Raw genomic sequence first — 19,377 nt, forward strand, 5'->3', positions numbered from 1 at the left:
CTAATTTTGGTATTTAGTAGGTAGTACTGGTAATTGGTTCGTTTTCATTCGTTGTACGTAGACGGTGGATGTTTGTGTAAACGAGACTTGAATAGAGACTGATTTCATCCCCTGAATGTAACTCGTTGGTACTTTGAATATTTTGGATATTTTTGTAAGTATTGCGTGCTCTCTCGATTATTTCAATTTTCATGAACGTATATACATCCACTGTGTGGATCATAAATGATTAAATTTTGGTTATAGAGGGTTAAACATCGGTGGTTTGATTGCTTCCACATTTCCCTCTAAAATAAATGATAGCCTCGCCTCAAGATTATTTTGATTCTGTCTAAAGAACATATACAGCAACCCAATCTCTTGCTCGCAGTCCTGCTTTTATTATCTGATGATTTCTCGATGCGTGTATTGTCGGAATTAATAAATCTACTAAACCTGTCACCAACTGCGTTACACGTTCCTCGGGTAAATGAATACTGTTCGTGTGCGTAGAGTATCCTTTGGATAATTGCTCTTCGATTGAATGAATTTCCTGCTATGCTCCGGGGTAAATTAGAGACATTCCTGCTCTTAATGGTAACGATGGTTATTGTTGAAAACGTGCAACACAGTTCGTGTAATTATGAGTTTCTTCCCTGAGAGTAACTCGACATTACGGCGCGCAAGTTGCAACCCCCAGCAGAGACGAGGCGCGATATTGCAATTTTTTTTCTGCTAACGTTAACTATCCAATACATAAATTTAATTTTGTGGTAAAATGAGCTGTTTATATGTCAGTCTCTCTCTCTCGTGCACGCGTGTAATTATTCCAACGAATTGAGAAGGTTAACAAAATCTCTTAAAATTTTCTCTACCCTCATCTTCCTCGCTGAAAACGTTTTCTTGCGCATTTTTTCAACACTTGTACTCAACACTTGCTGAGATACTCGGTAAGAAGCAACGACAATGTTAATTGGCGTCTGTTTTTGAAGGAACGAAATCTTTTCCGTGATAACGCATCGATCGTAGAGCTCGCAATCGGTTCCGATTCTGCCGCACGGATGCAGCGACTCGGAGCAATTAGCACGCAAGGACGGGCGACTGAAACGCGAACACGAGAGAGGACTCGGAATCGCCGATAATAATGAAGAGTCCTGGGACCGGCGCATAAAGTGCATTAAATTGCATGCACTCGATTTAATGGTTTGACTCGTTGCCACGAGCTCTTCAACGGCCACTCGAGTTCGCATGCTCGAGCGTCCTTCCCAAAGAGGGGACTGTTGCAACTCCCCCATTTTTTGTTCTTTTTAAGAAACCATATCGCGCCTCCTTTCTCTCCACCGCCAAGGAAATTTGCTTTATTGTTCCACGCGTTGTTAGTGAACCGTAAGTCGAGCATTAAAGTCTTCCTGCTTTAATGAAGAGTAAGCGTGGCCTGTGGTTTTCTGTTCTCCGAGTATAAGAACGCAAGTATTACTCTAACAATCCTGTGATGCAACGTTGAAACTTAAAGAAGAATCGTTTAGTCCTAACCGTTCTTTGTTGCCGTTCAAGGTTCTCGTGATCACCTACATTCGAGCACATTGACGATTTAGAAATCGAACTCCATCTCAACGTCCGCCTGTTACCCGTTTTTCATCTTACAGCTAATCAGTGAAATGTAAAAGGTACTTATCCTGATCGGCTTCGGCTCCCTCGACGAGGAGAAGCGCTGGCTGCAGTCGATGCACCCTGTTCCCGAAGAATCCCGCGATGCTCGCCACAAAATAACAACGAATTGGTGTCGACAACGGTTCACTGCCAGGTGAGACAGTTGTCGATGGATTACTTGTTGGACCAACAGCATCCGTAGCTAGTCTTCTTACGGATACTCCTTTTGGCGCTCAGTTCGATGAATTCGAATCACGAAGACGCCTTTTTCTCCTTCCAAGTTCTTCATCGTTGTTCTCTTTTTTAGTATTATGGCACTGTCTCGTTCCTTCCTGGACGCTGGTCCTTCTGTTCCCTAATTCCAACGAAGAAGTTCTATTTCGGAAGATCGTCGATTTTCTAGGTACTTCGAGGCGATTACAAACTTCCACGGATCGCAGGAACGAAGTACAGGAACCTTGCTTCGCATTCTCTTCTACAACGAATTCTCTCGGGCCAGCCGAATTGTCGCGAAGCGAATCCATTTGAGTAGCTTCGTTACACCCTCTTCACAAGCATCCAGGATCACGTACCAATCTTCTTCATGACGTCTACGAATTCAATCGACGCTTACACCAAAAGATTGCATCCCATTTAACGTATCGATAACAAAAAAAAGAATCCTCTTCGTGGAACGTTGCAGCCTCTGAACACCACCAGCAACTCCTCCCCGCTGCGCGCCACATCCGCATGAACGATCCGCGGGCGATCCAACTACCCCCGCTACGACGGTTATTCCTCAGGCCAGCCGAGATCCTCGCCTACCAGCTCGTAGAATCGTTGGTTGTGCTCGTTGAAGAACTTCCTCAGCTTGGTGACCACCACGGGGCTGACTCTTGGGTGCCTCCTGCCTTTGCTCTCTTTCAGACACTTCTCCGAGGTCTCGTTGCGCAGACAGTAGAAACCCTTCGTGTGGTTGAAGTAGAAGTTGTGCCTACCGATCCTCGGCTCCAGTCCCAGGAAGTTCTCGATCCTGCGCAACTGTGGCACCGGGTCCTCGATCAGCTGATCGCCGTTCACTATGAGGATCTGCTCTCTGGAGAACACTTCCAGCCACCTGTGCATGTACGTGTGGTAAAGGGAGATCGCGACAGGCCTGTACGACTCGTTTATGCTGCCATCCGGTCGTATCACCAGCTCCTCGAAGCTGCGCGTTGCCAGCTGTTGCTGCTGTTGTTGCACGCTTCTTGGGGTGCCGTTCGTCACAGTGGACGCTGTGGCCGCGTGCGTTCGTAGCTGGGTGTAGTCGGATATCGCTCTGGTGACTGGCTCGCGAACAATCAGCAGTAGTTTCACGCTGGCGTTCATCGCGCGGATTCGTTCAGGTACCTGTAATGTAAATATAAATAAGGAAAACAGTGTCGAGCTGTACGCGTTGTCAAACGTGTTTCGTGCGGTCGTGATTCACCGCATCGAGAGCGATGAGTGGAATTTTGTAAACACACGCTGCTCGCATTCGAAAAACCCGTGTAAATGTAAGTTGCATGTTGCTCAGCGGTTACGTTAAAAGCAAACGTGTGTTCTCGAAATGGAACATTAATCACGATCGCGTTTCATTAACGCTTTCATTATGCGGGTAGTTCAAATGCTGATTGTTTCAATAATAATTGATAGTACGAAATGTATTGTAATTTCGATATTTTATTTCATATTACTCTTTATATCTTTGTCTTGTGCAATATTCTTAAGAGATGTAATATGTATAGATGTAAATTCGAAAACGCATTTCAATGGTTTCATTGTATTTCAGTTTAAAAATCAGTTTTCTATTTAAAAGGTTCGGTACAACCTCCGTTAAGAGCGTTTTAATTTTAAGACTGTGTACGAGATAGGAATTCAGTGAGTTTAAGCGAAAGAGATAACAGCTTGCCTTACTTCAATTTTTCTTCTTTTTTTTTTTCTTTAATGAGAACCGTTCAACGGATACAAGGTACTGGTTTTATGAAAATGAAATCCACCTAGTCTTACGCTCTTAAACGCTCGTGAAAATAAAAGTTTTCCATGGGAGCTATACCCATTTATTTTGAACGAGATCGCGGGATTATACATCAGGAAACAAACGCTTCAGGAAAAGACAGAATGTAGTGTCTAAGGATTTTCACCTCCTGATCCCCAATCAAAATTTAACATCCACTCTTTGCTGTCTCTTCGTCTCGCGAGTCTATCATTTTCAAATGTAACATCAATACTTTATGCACGAAAGTCGTGCCATCAAGTTTCGAGATCCTTTTTATTTATCAATTTCTGACATAGTGAGACAGAATAATTAATATTATTACAGTATTTTCCATTTAACTTGGATTTAAATTTTGCTTAAATCAATTCCATGCAAAGTTACTTTAACTTAAAGTTGAAGGATTGCATCAAAAGTCATAATGTTTATTTAATTGATCGCCAATTTTTAAAGTTCATAATTCTGTTTAAAGAATTTCTCGCTTATCCTTTTACGTATCCACATCGACTGCAGACTACAATCTCGTTAGGTTCCTAATTATGATATAAGCAGAAAAGAAAGGACGATTATGGCTAGACTTAAAGGTGGACACTCAAAATTAACTTACGATCATCTAATGAAGAAAACGGAACGATCCTCACTATAATTACTGCAATTAAGAATTATTGACCATTGGAAGGTTTAAATGTAGCTTGAAACCAGGTGTAGATTGCCTTAATATCGAAAGATCGCAATACAAAAAGAAAATGCCATAAAGCTACCTCAGAAACAAGAAAATCTAACTATCTTTATATAATACAAAAATTAATTTGTACTACGTAATTACTTACCACAAGATGCAATGCAAAGTTAAAAAGAAACATGTAACTAGAATTTTATATCTACGCAAATGTTCAGTATTATTGAAACGATCAATAGATATTTAGTTAAGCAAAACTATCACTATAGAATGAAGTAACAACAATTAAAGAAAACTAGCGACTCGCAACGACAATGAAAACTAAAGTATCCTTATTAAAATCTAAACCCTCGCTGCTACCCCTTTTCTCCTCTACTACCTCTTCTTGGCAACAATCCTTAACCTCTTGGCTACTGTGCCCACATATAAGCGCTCTGAATATTTTATCTATAATTATTATTCCTACAGCTCTCATTTCAGTTAGACAAAAGTGAATGCCAATTATGCTGTTACACAGTTTTCGTTAATTAAATGTTATTTTTTAGAATTAATTTCCACTCGTGTAGTACGACTGGTGCGTCTCAAACTCTGCCATAGCCAAAGGGTTTAAGCCTATTCCTCAAACGAAAGCGTACACAATCCTCCCTAAAAACGTCCAATTAAAAACAGAAACTACTAGAAACGAAATAAATAATCACGTACCACTCAGAACTAATTCCTTCTAAAAACGTCCAATGAACGACAGAAAATAGTACAAACGAAAGAAATAACCGCGTGCCACTTACCTCTGGCGTGACGAAGTAACTGGGACTCTTCTCGATGGTGATCTGGCCCCTGAACGAGTACGGCATCTTCCTTCTGTACCACTCGAGGCCTTTCCCGTAGTTGTCGTCGCGGTCGAAGAAGTGCACCTCGCCGGCCGCCTTCTGTATCTGCGGATGGAGGAAGAGCATCTCGAGGAGCGCCCTGGTGCCGCATTTACGCACGCCTATGATTATCGCCTGAGGTAGATGCCGGCTGGTGCGCGGGAAGTGCACCTTGCTGGAGAATATCAGCGGCGGCGTGGCGCGGACCTGGGAGACGAGCTCGACAGCGCGGCCCTCGACGGCGGAGGCCGCGTGCAGGCTGTACACAGCGCTGTCGTAGAGGATGTGGAAGGTCAGGAACAGGGAGAGCAGGACGACCGTGAGGAACGCGGCGGCCATCTTTGGTCTGGATATGCCGACCACCAGGATGCAGTCTGTCGTGTCGCCCTCGGCCGGCCTCATGGCGGAGCGGGGTATCCACCTGGCGACAGACGATTCCAAATTTCATTAGAATACTCGTTTGGCTTATTAAAACCATTTTCGAACGTATCAACGCATTGCTGACCGGCAATTTGTCTGAAAATTTACCTCATGTAATTTTTCATGAATTTTTTTTTCTCTAATTTCTATGCTAAAATACGCGCCTTGGAACGCTCTTTAAAATGTCGTTGGAATTTTTGATCTAGCTGCACGGGAAGGTACTTTTTTTTTAATTTGAAATTTCAAAAACACCCCAATGGGGGGTATTGGGTGATTTTCGGAAAAATTTTGGAATTTTTTTTTCTCTAATTTCTATGCTAAAATATGCGTCTTGGAACGCTCTTTAAAATGCCGTTTTTTTCAATTTGAAAAGACCCTATTCAAAAACCATATGTTTTCGTCCCCAACCGATTTTATTGAAACTTTGCATATTTGTAGATCTATATGTGTCTCATCAATTGCCAGAAGCTCTATCTGTCAGGCCTTTTAATAAGGGCGGGGGAGGGGTCAAATTACGCATTTGGCGAAATCTTTCGGAGGCTATAACTTTTGATTGAAAAAAGATATCAACTTGAATAGCTGTATGTCTGTGATTGCGATACCTCGAGAACCACCCCATTAATTGTTCCATGCATTAGCAAATATTTTATTATTAAACTTTAAATTTAAACTTTATTGTTTTCATCGAGACTTAATCCAGACTGAACCTTAAGTTCAAAAGACACAGCCTTTTAAAGGTAGAACAGGCAAGAAAAAGAGTTAATATTGTCATCCATTTCTAAGCTATGTTCAAAGTCTCAAATCTCTAGCTCGCATAGAAGTTAATTTAAAATCAATTGCAAAAGCACCAACCAGACAAGACTACTACACGTTCACAACAAATATTCCACGCATCATGTTTAAACATAACGAATCGAACAAGATCATGAAAGATATCAGGACACTCTTATTATTCAACTTCTAAAAAGCAGCGATCGAGGATAGCACTCGCTATCACAACCCTTCAATTGCGGCTGGTTACAGCCGCTGCAGGCATTACAGTAGATTACACGGTGTCCCTTTTAATTAAACGGCACGCAACGCGGCCGTTAACAACACACGCGTCAACCGCAATTTATTCTTTCCTCGCGCCACGGATTATTAACGGCCAAGCATACTTACGGATGATTACGACGCGTACTGATAAGCACCGCGGCACACGCTCTGGTTGCACGATCGTGGTGTAATTCACTCGTTTGGCAACGACTTCATCGTTCGACGTGTCGGGGATCTGGCGACCCCGCGGGAGCCACGCCAATATTAAGAGCCTCGTATAGCGTCAGGATTCGTAACGCGACGAAGAACGATGCTCGAGAGTCGAAAATATATTTATCACCGCCAAAAATGAAAAATTTCTTCTCGAAGTTTAATCTTTACTATCGAAATGGGGTAAATTTAATCGAGAATTCGTCGTGAATTATTTACAAGTGACATCATTATAAATAAAACTTAATCGTTTGAATAGGAAAGAAGAATTCAGTAATTACGTTGCAAGTATTTTATTCATAATTATTTGAGTTATTTGATCGCAGATGCGTTCGAGATATTATCTTCTTCGAGTATGTTTATTAACTCCAATTCTAAGCGTCGTTTCCACCCCCTGTTAGTCGTCGATTTCATTCAACCACGTTCAATTATTTGGACCAGAGTAATGTAAAATTGATTGGTAGTTCGAAAAAAGAAATAAACTTTAGAAGACGAACTGATTGAAGATTGATTTTGTTCCTCTGTTTTTTTCTTTTTGAGTGGTGGAATATTTGAATCGATTATTTCGAACAAAATCTGGACTTCAGATTTTTTATTCTTTTTATGTGCTTCCTTAGATTATGGATTTTCAATGAGAGAACGATGGAATAAGGGAAAACCTTGCATTCGAGGCTCACAATTTAAAGTTCGATAAGAGTTGTGAGTCACGCATGAATAAGAGCTTCTGCATAGTTTATACGCTTTAGAATTAGCGCTGAATGGGGACGATCTGAAAACATTCGATTGCCAGAGCGCTGAACTCTTCTTCTCCCTCGTGTGCATAGGATCGTATTAAAAAAACTGAAATTACATCTACGCATTAAATCCTATATTTAACCCTTTTCACTGTCATTTATCTTTCAATTTTGTTTTCATCGACTCCCTACTATCTGAAGTGGCTTATTTGAATTTATTTTAAAGGATAGTCTTTTGATCGCCACTGGTGAACAATTTTGTTCACTAATTATGTTAAATGTAGCTCTTAAACCTTGTTGTATTTTATATTTTTCTTTCTTTTTTTGTCATTTGCTAATATTGAGTCACTCTCGACAAAATAGTGCAAAGAGTTAAGCGTTTCACGAATGTTCTAATTATGTTAAATACAGCTCTTAAATCTTGTAATTCATATATTTTTTTTTGTCATTTGCTGATATCGAGTCACACGAATGTTCATCTACTTCCAAAAAATGGTAATCTACACAAAACCAAAGAACACAGTCAATAGCAAAAAAAGTGGAGAACGTACGAAGCAATGCACACTGTTTTTACGACATGTAAAGACCAGAAGAATCATCTGTATTTTGAAACAACCATTTTTCAACTACAACAAATGTATGCGCAGACATTTGCCGTCCACTGATCACCGCGTACCGTATATCGCTGTTAAATCGCGTAAAACATTCCAGCGAAAGTAAACGCTGAAAATAAGAGTTACGCGGTTGGCCCATGAAAAACTCTGGAAAAAACCAACCACAACTGCTCCCATTCGATTACTCAAAACGACTCAAACACAAAACACATTAGTCCCTCACCTTACAGTCTCGCCCCTAAAATCAGCCCAGAAAGACGCACAACTTAAAACTCTCCTCGATCCTCGCAGCATCCTCGACGCAGCGTCCATTTTGGTCCCCGTTCGCGCTCGCGACTCCTATCCACTGTTCCAAGCGGTTCTACGATTCGCACGAAGCATCGTCCATTCGAACTGCGATGCGATTTCAGATCGATTCGAAGCTGGATTCTCGAAGAACAAACAACAACCAACGAACGTCTGACGTAATTAACGACGAAGGGATCAGCGATGAGGGTGCAAAAGAGATCCTGCGCGTTGGATCCACGAAACCAGTGGAATTAACGGTGGCGGTTGTTCACGCGAATCGCGTCGCGAACACGTCGCCGTTTTATCGATACTGTTCCGAACAATAAATCAAGAAAGGAAGCCCGCATGCACGGACGTATCTTTCGGGAGCTAGCGACTAGTGGCACCGCGGAACGATAAGAGTAATCGCGTCGGAAACGATGACATCCACCGTTCCGCGATACGCGTCTCTGTTGACTAAGATTAATTAGTAATTGCCATGTGCGGGGTAGGTGGACACGCGCGATAAAACTGGAAAGTGTGCTGTGGTCAGCTGTTCGATGTCTTTTGTTCAATTGCGTCTGTTTTTCCGTTTGACCCGTCGTGCGCGGTTTCATCGATGGAAGAAAACGGATGCGCAGAGGCCCATTTTCTGCTTAGAACCGTACTGAATTTTCATCTGTGGCGACCATCGTAGTCTTTGCAACTCGTTGCGCAGCGTGGAAGAAAATATTTGACCCTCGAAGCGAAGAGACTGGAGACATTAAACTTACGTTTGACTGCAAACTTTCTCTTCGTCTTCGAGGGTTAAGATGGAGGTTTTTTGTGAATGTTTTCCCTCCTTTTCGACACTGAAATGAGGGGGCGAAAATAGATACAATGTGAGAGAAAGGAGCCCTCAAGAGTTAGTTAAGATTTGAACAGTATGGCATCTAGAGCTAGAGCGAGTATACAGTTTGTTTCATCCTTGAAACATGTGTTCAAACCAAGTTTATGCTACGGTCGCTTATAATTAGTTATTTTTGAAGAGTCCCAATTTCTGTTTATTACTTTTTCTGATTAACTTCTTAACCAGAAGGGATTAAGGCATTAAAAGGTTGCTAGAAAACTCAGTCTACCTCTTAATGTTTTACTTCAATAGCTATTGACGTATCATAAACCCAAAAAAATACCCAATCAAGGGTCCCTACCCCTACTGAAAGGTAGCAACCACCACCATCTTGGAATCAAAGCAGCTCGCGGACTGGCTCACTGCTGAACTCTAAGACTGTATATAAGTCTATATTTTGCAAATTAACGCAGTGTCAAATTACACTAAGGCCAACTAAGGCAACTAAACATATCGAGTTGGATTTATCGAAAACTCTTCCTTTTCTTGGCACTCATCAACCAGCAGTAGTAGTCAAAAATCTACCAGCAAAAGTCGTTCGAGATATTTCACCCTCGCAAGCAAGCGAGAAGAAATTAACGACGCAACACAGTTTGTTATCTGTTAAAATAAATTATTTGTTTCGTTTGTCATATGCGCAAGTTTGCCCTCTACGTTTCTCCATCACGTTTGTATTCGTTAAATAAATACGACTCGTTTGATAAATTTCTTTGTGGCAATCGATCTTAACTTCGATACAGGTTCGAGGAAGGTTTATGGAGAAATTATGCAGCCTTCACGCGCGAGCGTTTCGATGGAGGAAATCGTGCAGCCTCAATTATTTCTTTCGTTTGTCACATGCGCAAGGTTGCGATTCACGTTTCTCCGTCACGTTTGTATTCGTTAAATAAATACGATTTATTTGATAAATTTCTTTGTGGCAATCGATCTGAAGTTCGATACAGGTTCGAGGAAGGTTTATGGAGAAATTATGCAGCGTTCACGCGCGAGCGTTTCGATGGAGGAAATCGTGCAGCCTTGCGAGACACCGTGAAGTTTCGTGATCGCGGAACTTAACCGAACGCGTTCCAACCGCGAAATGTTGCACCACGATGCAGTTCCGTCGGATTCGCTGGAATCGATAAATCAGACTGTATGTTGTTTCTACCCCCTGGGCTACCAAGAACAGACCACGATAATACCACGTCCGAGGTACATCGTATCGGATAAGGATAATTGCGTGAAAAACAATTCACCCTCCCTCCTCTGCTTTCTATCGCAACATCTACTCCACCGTGCTGGATGATAATTCATAATTAAATGTACCGCGCTCCTCTTGGTTACCACGAGACGTGTAACGCCACGGATAATATTGTTTCGGATAATAATACTTTGGGAGAAATATCGCTTTACGGATTGCGAATGTGTGTTCTCTGTTTCGTGGTAGAGCGTTCGGATGGAATCGCGAGGGTTGCGAGTCGAGTTTGCTAACTGAAAGATTTCTAATTTGCATTAGAAAATAGTCGTTTTAATTATTGATTCTTAGATAATGTGGGACGCTGTGAAATTTTTCTTTATTGCGTTCGATGGCGATCAATGATTGCTTTATTATATAAAAATAACTCTCCTTGATATTTGCACTGCTATATTGTATAAAAAAAAATTGCTAAAAGGCAGAATATGTATGAAATTTGTATCAATTTATTATTATGAGATAGCGTGAAATAATATTAAAATTCCATCGTGTAATAAATAATCATAGTACAAGTAACACCTGCAAAACGCAGTGGACAAACGAATTTTACCATAAATTTTCATTTTCTTATTGCATTTCCTCTTTGCTTTATTATAAAAAATAACTTTCCTTGATATTTGCATTGCTATAAAAAAATTAAAAAGGTAGAATGTGTATAAAATTCATTTGAATTTATCATTACAGGATAGCATAAAATAAAATAAAAATTCCAGCGTGTAATAAATAATCACAGTACAAGTAACTCCTGAAGAACACGGAGAACAAACGAACTTCGCCATAAATATTCATTTCCTTATTGCAAAGACATAAAAGACCATCTCGAAGCGGCACTAAGAAGCTGTTTAGCAAGTTTCAAGCAATACGGCACTTGGGTTGAGTAATACTCGAAAATGTATCCAAGTTGGGGACGTCTCGATGAAGAAAGAGGGAGAGGGAGTATTAACGCGATGCTCACGAGCGCTAATGCTAATGGAGGACGAGAAAGGAGAAGAAAGCAGAGGGAAAGAGGCGGAAAGAAAAGAAAAAATGGAAACGAGCAAGAAGAAGAAGAAGCTGGGGAGCGCGATGGCGCTCAGTTTCTAAATAAAGGCGCTTAATGAAGTCCCTGGGCCGAGGTAGAGACATCGAGGCGCGAACCAACTTTCGATCTCGCTCGGCGATACGAATAAATCGGAATTTAAAAGCGATGAAACTTTCAGCCGAGAGCTCTTAAGCTTAGAATAGCTAACGAACGTTTGAAATCGAGTGGCGTCCCGGAGCGAGACGAGAATTCCGTGCGACGCCTTGGGTGTTGTGCATCATCGATTTCCTATGAAACGCGCGGGAACAAGGACCCGCTCTCTCTCAGCCTGGTGAAAAATATGTCCTGCGGGCCGGCGTTGCACCTGTTTCCACGACACACTCCCAGGGAATCCCCGTGGCAGCATCCCCGTCGAACGAGATTCCTCGTCCGCTCTGTCTTCCATTTTATTTCTGACGATGGCCTCCCTCGTGCGAGCTGTACGCGAGCTGGACGGAAACCAGGATGGAATTCTGCTTCGAGTTACGCTCGATTTCTCGTCGTTCTTATTGTGGATCGAGAATGGAAACGTTGACTGATAATTGATTCTCTGTATAGAGTGATTGGTTCAGAGTGCGTGCGAATGGATACGCGTGGATGATATAATGTTTAGATGATAATTGAAGTCACTGCGTGTGATTGGGTTCTAGAGGTGTGGAAGAAGAATGGTTGAGAAGAAATAAGTGAAATGACTGCGTGTGATTAGGTTCGAAAGGGGCGAAAGAAGAGTGGTTGAGAAGAAATAAGTGAAATGACTGCGTGTGATTGGGTTCGAGAGATCGGGATGTGAAAGAAGAGTGTTTGGAACCGAGTGATAGGACCTGGCGACAGGATCGTTGATTCTCTATATAGTAAAGTTTGATCGATTCAGAGTGTGTGCGAATGGATATGTGTGGACGACATAATGTTTAGATAATAATTGACGTTACTGCATGTGATTGGGTTCGAGAGATGCGAAAGAAGAGTGGTTGAAAAGAAATAAGTGAAGTGACTGCGTGTGATTGGGTTGGAGAGGAGCGAAAGAAGAGTGGTTAAAAAGAAATAAGTGAAGTGACTGCGTGTGATTGGGTTCTAGAAATATAAAAAAAGAGTGGTTGAGAAGAAATAAGTGAAGTGACTGCGTGTGATTGGGTTCTAGAGTTGCGAAAGAAGAGTGGTTGAGAAGAAATAAGTGAAGTGACTGCGTGCGACATGGTTCGAGAGGTCGAGGTGTGAAAGAAGAGTGTTCGAACCTGGCGACAGGATCGTTTGGGGATGATAAGGATGGCGTGGCAGTGACCTCGAGCGACTGAGGAATGGATGCACGAGGAATGCACGAAGAACAGGGTGAATCTGGGGTGCGAAAGAGTCGGTATTTAGCGAGAAGCGAAAGAGCAGAGATTAGAGTATTCAGCGAGAAGCGATGCAGTAAAGATCAGAGTGTTTAGCTAGCGGCGACAGTGTAGAGATTAGAGTGTTTAGTAAGTAACGATAGAGGAGAGATCGAGGGGTATTTAGCAAACAGCAAGCGAGTTAGAGTAGAGCGTCCTAACTAAGTCGATTTCCACAGCTTTACGCACTGCACTCCACTGAAAACAAATCACCACTATCACTTATTATACAATAATTATAATAAACTCTTTGGAACCAGTTAACATATAATTCGCATAGTTCACGCTTCAATTGGAGCAGTTTACGAATATTTAACCAACTAATTAAACGAATTTAGTCATCCTTCGTATAAAAAACGTACAAAAAAGTAGAGAGAATCTGACACAGAAATGAAAGGGCGGGACTTTTCGACCGCTTTTAACGATCGTCGTTCGATAGGGGAGGATAAAGCAAAGGTCGTTGTTCGACGCGCCAGCGTCGCGAAAAATCCGAATTCGCCAATCGTTTTCGAGAGGACAAAAAGGAAGTTATTGCCTGGTTGGAAGGCAATCGAGGGGGTGAAACAAGCGGCGTCGAAAAACCGCAGGAGCCTGTTTTACTTTCTCTGTCCGGTTTCAATCGGTTCGTTCCACTGGGCAGAGTCGAGGGACCCACCGCGAAGGGAGGGGTTCGAAAAGAAGCGAATTTCGGCGCGACGCCAAATGTTTATCTCGCATCGACGATCTCTCTCTCTCTCTCTCTCTTTCTCTCTCTGGGAGTCCGTCGATCGTATTTATCGCGACGGATCGAACGAACACGCCAGTTTTTTAGCGCGTTGCCACATCCTCTCGATGCCACTGGTCTTTCGACGAGCGACTAACGAAGAGGAGGAACGCTAAACGCGAGGCTAAATCGTCAATTATAAAGCGGAAGTTAGAAAAATCGTACGTTCTATTTATTCAAGCGTATACATGCTCGTTAATTAGGTCCACGTGTGCTCCATTTCCTATCGCCTCTCGAAACCATGAACAGGTTCGACCCTGCGTGAAACGCTTCGATGCAACGTTACCTAATTAATATCGCTCAAAGATAACCGTATCGCGATAACAGTGAGCTAAATGAAAATTCTGTTCGATCGCTGCGATTCGAAGTAACGAAAAATTTATGTAACCACGGACGATCCATAGTTTATGTCACTATATTTTTGTCACTCTGCTGGCGAGTGACAAAAAAAAAAAGCGTGGATAAAATTTCTTCCACGATCGATCGCGGTTCTGGAAATTTTAACACAGACGATTAAACAAGGTGGCGATTCTACCAATCCTCTAATTCAATTCATGTACCATCGTCGATATTTTCGAGACAAAACCAGTTAAAAAAAAAAAACACACACACAGAACTGGATACAGGGTATCGAAGGAAGATTAACTTGGTTAATCCTGTGGCGCTTGGGTTTATCGCGCAAGGATTAAGCGAGTTCGAAAGAAGGAAATTTGAATATTCCGAGTGTTTCCACGGGACGGTTGTTCCTCGGGGCCAGTGATTAAGGGGCAAACGCAGGAACGTTACGAAAATTGCTATAATTAACCGGGTGAGGGGCTAAAAACTTTGAATTATGCAAATTGCGTAAGCTCCGACCTGTACACAGACAATGTATATATAGGACAAGCCCGTAGCACCGGGTACGAACTTAAATAATTGCTTCGTCTCTCCTGTTCGGTTAAAAAAAAGAAAGAAAAAACGCAAGAAAGGTAAAAGAACGCGACGGATGCGAGCGAAATTACTCACTGCTTAATAAACCATAAGGTATGGCGAAGTAGACATTTTTTCCCGGACGCTGGCATTTTTCAAAGGTCAGGTTAATCATTTCCAGAGGAGCCGTCTGTATTTTTAAAGGCAACTTCGCACGCTGGGATAAATAGGCGTGATTCCTCTCCTCTATTAAAACATTTTAATATCACTGTTGAAAAGCTGCGGGATTACGTGCGAATATAGAACGAAAAGAAAAAAAAAAGAAATATATTAAAAAGCATTTTGAATAACGAGCCTTTATATATTCTAGCCTTTGAGTTACTTTATGAAAATTTAATTTTATTAAGTTATATATACATATATTATATATTTTATATTTTATAGATCGATTTGAATATGTTTGAAAATTCGCAGGCGTTATCGTTGTCGTCCAAGATTTTATTGCTGGCAATAACGTGCACGATTTCCGCTGCTACGCGAAGGTAATACGCGTTGCTACGGCTAGCCAGGGGTAATAATGTTATTTAGTAATACCCAGAAAATATTTCGACGTGTAACATCTGTCAACTTCACTAGCGCACGAATTAATATTTTATTCGCAACACTTCAACCCGTCTCGCTCGCGCGTAATCCCGATGAATCGTTCGAGATTAAAACTGCCCTCGCGAGTTGATTCTCGATATTGTTTTTAGGCGTTCATGCACGATCCAGCATAAACTTATGACCTTATCGCGAATAAATCGAAACGATTTATGCAGCTCGCTCTAATCGTATAAAAGTACAATTTATTTCTTGCGTTCACTTACGTATTAACGTATTCCTCTAATTACTTTTTTCTATTCTTTTTAATTGCAAATTTAATCTACAAAAATTAATTGTTATCGCATACGCATGCTAGAAGCGTGTTTTTGTTATTTAACACGGAATTGGTACTTACAATACATCTATAGGGGACTGGGGAGACCACTCTCGACGAGGCCGTGCCTTGTTGGGCATTTGCGTTGGTTTGTCTGCTCACATTCTTGAAGATTCTATGCCAAAAGAAGAAACAAGAATACGTTAGCGATATGTCTAAACACAATTCAAAATATTACAAAATAATATAAGACAGCGAGTCAAGAAATAAATCTGAAATTGTGAACTGTGAAAACTGAGAGGAAAATGTTCTAATAATTATACTTGTCACATTTCAAACGTTTCACCATGAATGGTTAGCAAGAAACATACGCAGATTTTCCATAAAAAATAGGAATAAAATTGAAAAATAAAGATTCTCTTGTTACTCGTATATGATTACTCTCTCGATGTTGTACGAGATTTGTAAAAAATATTTTCCAGTGTCTATGAACGTAGAAAAATGTTTGCTGGAATGACGAGCATGGCTTTCTGCTTCGCCACGCGAGTCGCGGTGCCATCGAGGGCGAAGAGGTCGCGGCGAGGACGCCATTTCAACGAGGATGGTCGTGGAGAACGATGGAATATGAGAAATCAAACGATTTCGAGGGCAATTCGCGGGCGAATCGGGTTATTGCGAAAGGGGAATGAAAATTCGCGTCGACAACGGCGAATCTTTTTTCATTTCAGCTCGTGATGTCTGCGAGTGGCTTCTTCGAGGGTGGAAAACCGCGTCAGATGACCGCTGCTACGGTCATTGTCACTGTTCGCTGGATATATTGCTGGAAATTGCATTTACGTTCCAGGATGTGGTCATCTTAGACAAGATTCGTTCTTTCTCTTTCAGCAACTGAGAAATCTGCTCTCGAACGTATTCGTCCCAATTCTTTTTTTTATTCTTCAAGATTCCTCGCCAATGTTTCGTTGAATTTTCTTTTCACTGATTTACAGTAAATTGAAATATTTATATAAATTGCCTCTCCGTTTCTGCTTCGAAATAACTCTAGCATTCCATAGAAAATGATATTCGTCGTGCAAAAAATAAACGCTAGATTAAACCTATCAAGATCTCGAAATTTATTCCAGCGATATTCTCCGTAGAGAGTAGCCAGAGTACAAGAGAATCCCAGTTCACGCTGTACTAAATATACAGATTCAGCGTCGAGCGAAATCCGTGTATTTCGCGTAATAAAAAATGAATATCAGGGGTACAACGCGAGCGTGGACACTTCAGGATACAATTTTAAAGTGACGAGGCGATGTTTACGAATTTCAGTGAACGGATTGAAAACTGGTGTTCGAATGTTTTCGAAAAAAATCGCCCATCGCCTGGGAACGCGAGAGAAAATTACTGTTCCTCGTCGTTCGGCTGAAAAAGAGGAGGAGAGAAGGAGACTGAAAAGGGATGAAAAAAACGAGGGGAATGAAATTTGCCAGTTCCAATACGCGCGCATCTTTGCCGGGGCGAGCAAAAAAACGGCGATCGTTCTGTTCCTCGAAACTCGATTAATCGTTCCGTTGACGCGAGAACGTCAGCGTGCATCGGTCGTTCGTTATTTATTCAACACGGTAATTGCATTGCGCGCCGTGAAATCAGGGGAAAAAGGGGGATGGCGCGGGCGACAGAGCGCAGGCGAAAGTAGCGCTGAAGATACTGGTGAACGATAGAAACGGGATTAAATGGTCGGCCAGTCCGCCGCGATGCTGATTTACGTCCCTCTCTAATTGCTGCCAATTTAATCGATATCACGAACAAGAAAATATTAAGTGGTTAAACCGTTTCGCCTGGGAATTTCATGAAAAACAACCCCCGCTCGATCATTCGCAACGCTCCCTCTTGTAATTTGTATAACTTCCGGGCAAAATCTCGTGCAAAGTTATTTAGCATATCTCGCCACTCTTTACCTTATTGTACGACAAGAATTATCGTCGTTGAGTGATATTTATCGTCGAGTTTATTTGCAACAGTGTACTAAAGATCGCGTGAAAACGTTTTCGTGTAAACAATTCATTTCCTTGATCACGAAGGTCCTCGCGATCTCTTTATCGTGTCAAAGCGAAACCATGTTGTAGAAGAGCTACCTACACTTAAAAGTTAACTTAGTTGCAGTGTGTATAATAAATAGCTCCGCCTGCAGTTTGACACCAATTAGAATACTTCCAACGTAACACCTTTAGATATAAACGCACCTGGTAAAACTATTTTAGTAGAACTGGAAGAATTTGTAATTGTCCGTGTTGCAACATTTTTTCCACCCCCTCCACTGTGAGTCGACCTAGTAAACCCTATTGCAACCCCCTTCGAGGAACGCCGCGATATCCTTCGAGCCACGCGAGCTACGAGCCTGCATATCGACAGGGTTAACCTTCGTCCGCGAGCAAACAAAAGACAACGAGGTCGCGGGGTCAGGTCGCGAGGAGGGGCTGGTGAAATCCAAGGGAATTGTTTCGAAAGAAACGCCAAGAGGTGAACCGCGTCCCTCTGCGGCGATACGTGCATCGAACGAACTTCGACGGGCATTGTTTGCGCTTGTTATCGATCATCGTTGTTTGCAAACCGGCGCCGACACGACGACCGCTTAACGCCGCCTCCAAGCGTCAGATTTTCTCTTCCGCTTCCTGCCCGTTTCCGGTGCCGTTCGAAAGCCATTGTCGGTGGTTCTCGCGAACGTTTCAGCTCGCTACGCGCGATCCTTTTGTAAATCGGCGCTGTTTTCGTTGCAGAAGCTCGTAGCTTCGTGGTTTGTTCGTGGATGAACGAGAGGAAGGTTCAGAGTTACTTTGAAGTGGAAAAAGAGTCGTTTCTTTGGTGTAGAGTACTCTAATTAAGTGTTGTGTCAAATGCTGGAAGCCAATATGGAGGCTGGTCAATTGTACGCGTTTCTATTATTAGTGCTTTAATTCATACATATTTCTGTTTACGTTATGTTGCTTTTTGTTATAATTCCTGTGATCAGGTTTATTATGCGAAGAAAAATCTTTGGAATTTTTTTTGATTGAGCTTCTCTTCAGCTTCGAGGGAAGCTAATCTATCTCAGATACTTAAATGTTCACCCATCTTCATAGTTTCAAATTGTTTGGACTGTTCAACTAATTCATCTTCCTCTGAAAAAGTCTTTTCTCGTTCGTCCTCAAGTTCCATCGATACATCGTTGTTCATTTCTGCTCACTGATTGTTAATTGAACTAACGAGATCCTTTTCCTCGAGATTCAAAAGTTATTTAGTCATTTCAACAAGATCTTCAAGAGCTACATCACTTTTTTATTCGATGTACCACTCTCTTGAACCAATCGAGGATTGAACTGGTATAAATTGAATTTTTCTTTTCCTTTTCGAAATAGTGTAAGTCAAAGACTGACCGCATATAACATTTTATGTAACAAATGTTTCTAGCATCAAATTAAAAACACGTCTCTCTGATAAATTGTTGACAATTAAAATTGACAACCAACATTATCCACAAATCAGATATCATTTGACTACAAGAATGAAAAACAATTGTAATCTTTATCGATAATTATATGTATAGATAAAAAATCAATTACTTGGCGATAATAACTAACAAATGTTAGTTGTTTCTACAATAAATGTTATCATACAATTAGCAAGTGTACAAATGTTTCTAGCATTAAATTAAAAGCACGTTTCTCTCTTAAATTGTTGACAATTAAAATTCTCTCTACACTTAGAACTTTACTTAACGATTAAATAGTTACAACATAAGAACCTCGCGTTTGTTAGTGAAAGTTT

General features: G+C 41.5%; 1 protein-coding gene across 3 annotated transcripts in view; it reads right to left on the reverse strand.

Annotated features, from left to right (window-relative positions):
- Window positions 1–2,292: 2,292 nt before the first annotated feature.
- The window catches only part of Hs3st-a (Heparan sulfate 3-O sulfotransferase-A), a 123,614-nt gene continuing 106,529 nt past the window's right edge, over window positions 2,293–19,377 (reverse strand). For 2 of the 3 annotated variants that reach the window (XM_076899488.1, XM_076899489.1), the window contains exons 3-5: window positions 15,670–15,763; window positions 5,087–5,588; window positions 2,293–2,997 (exon numbers count right to left, since the gene is read on the reverse strand). In XM_076899488.1, the coding sequence (XP_076755603.1) occupies window positions 2,401–2,997; window positions 5,087–5,588; window positions 15,670–15,728 (1,158 nt within the window). In that variant the 5' untranslated portion in view covers window positions 15,729–15,763 and the 3' untranslated portion in view covers window positions 2,293–2,400. The remainder of the gene's footprint in view (window positions 2,998–5,086; window positions 5,589–15,669; window positions 15,764–19,377) is intronic. The other variant, XM_076899490.1, reaches the window with a different exon arrangement.

Source organism: Xylocopa sonorina, chromosome 8, assembly GCF_050948175.1.
Source record: "Xylocopa sonorina isolate GNS202 chromosome 8, iyXylSono1_principal, whole genome shotgun sequence".
NCBI classification, from domain to species: domain Eukaryota; kingdom Metazoa; phylum Arthropoda; class Insecta; order Hymenoptera; family Apidae; genus Xylocopa; species Xylocopa sonorina.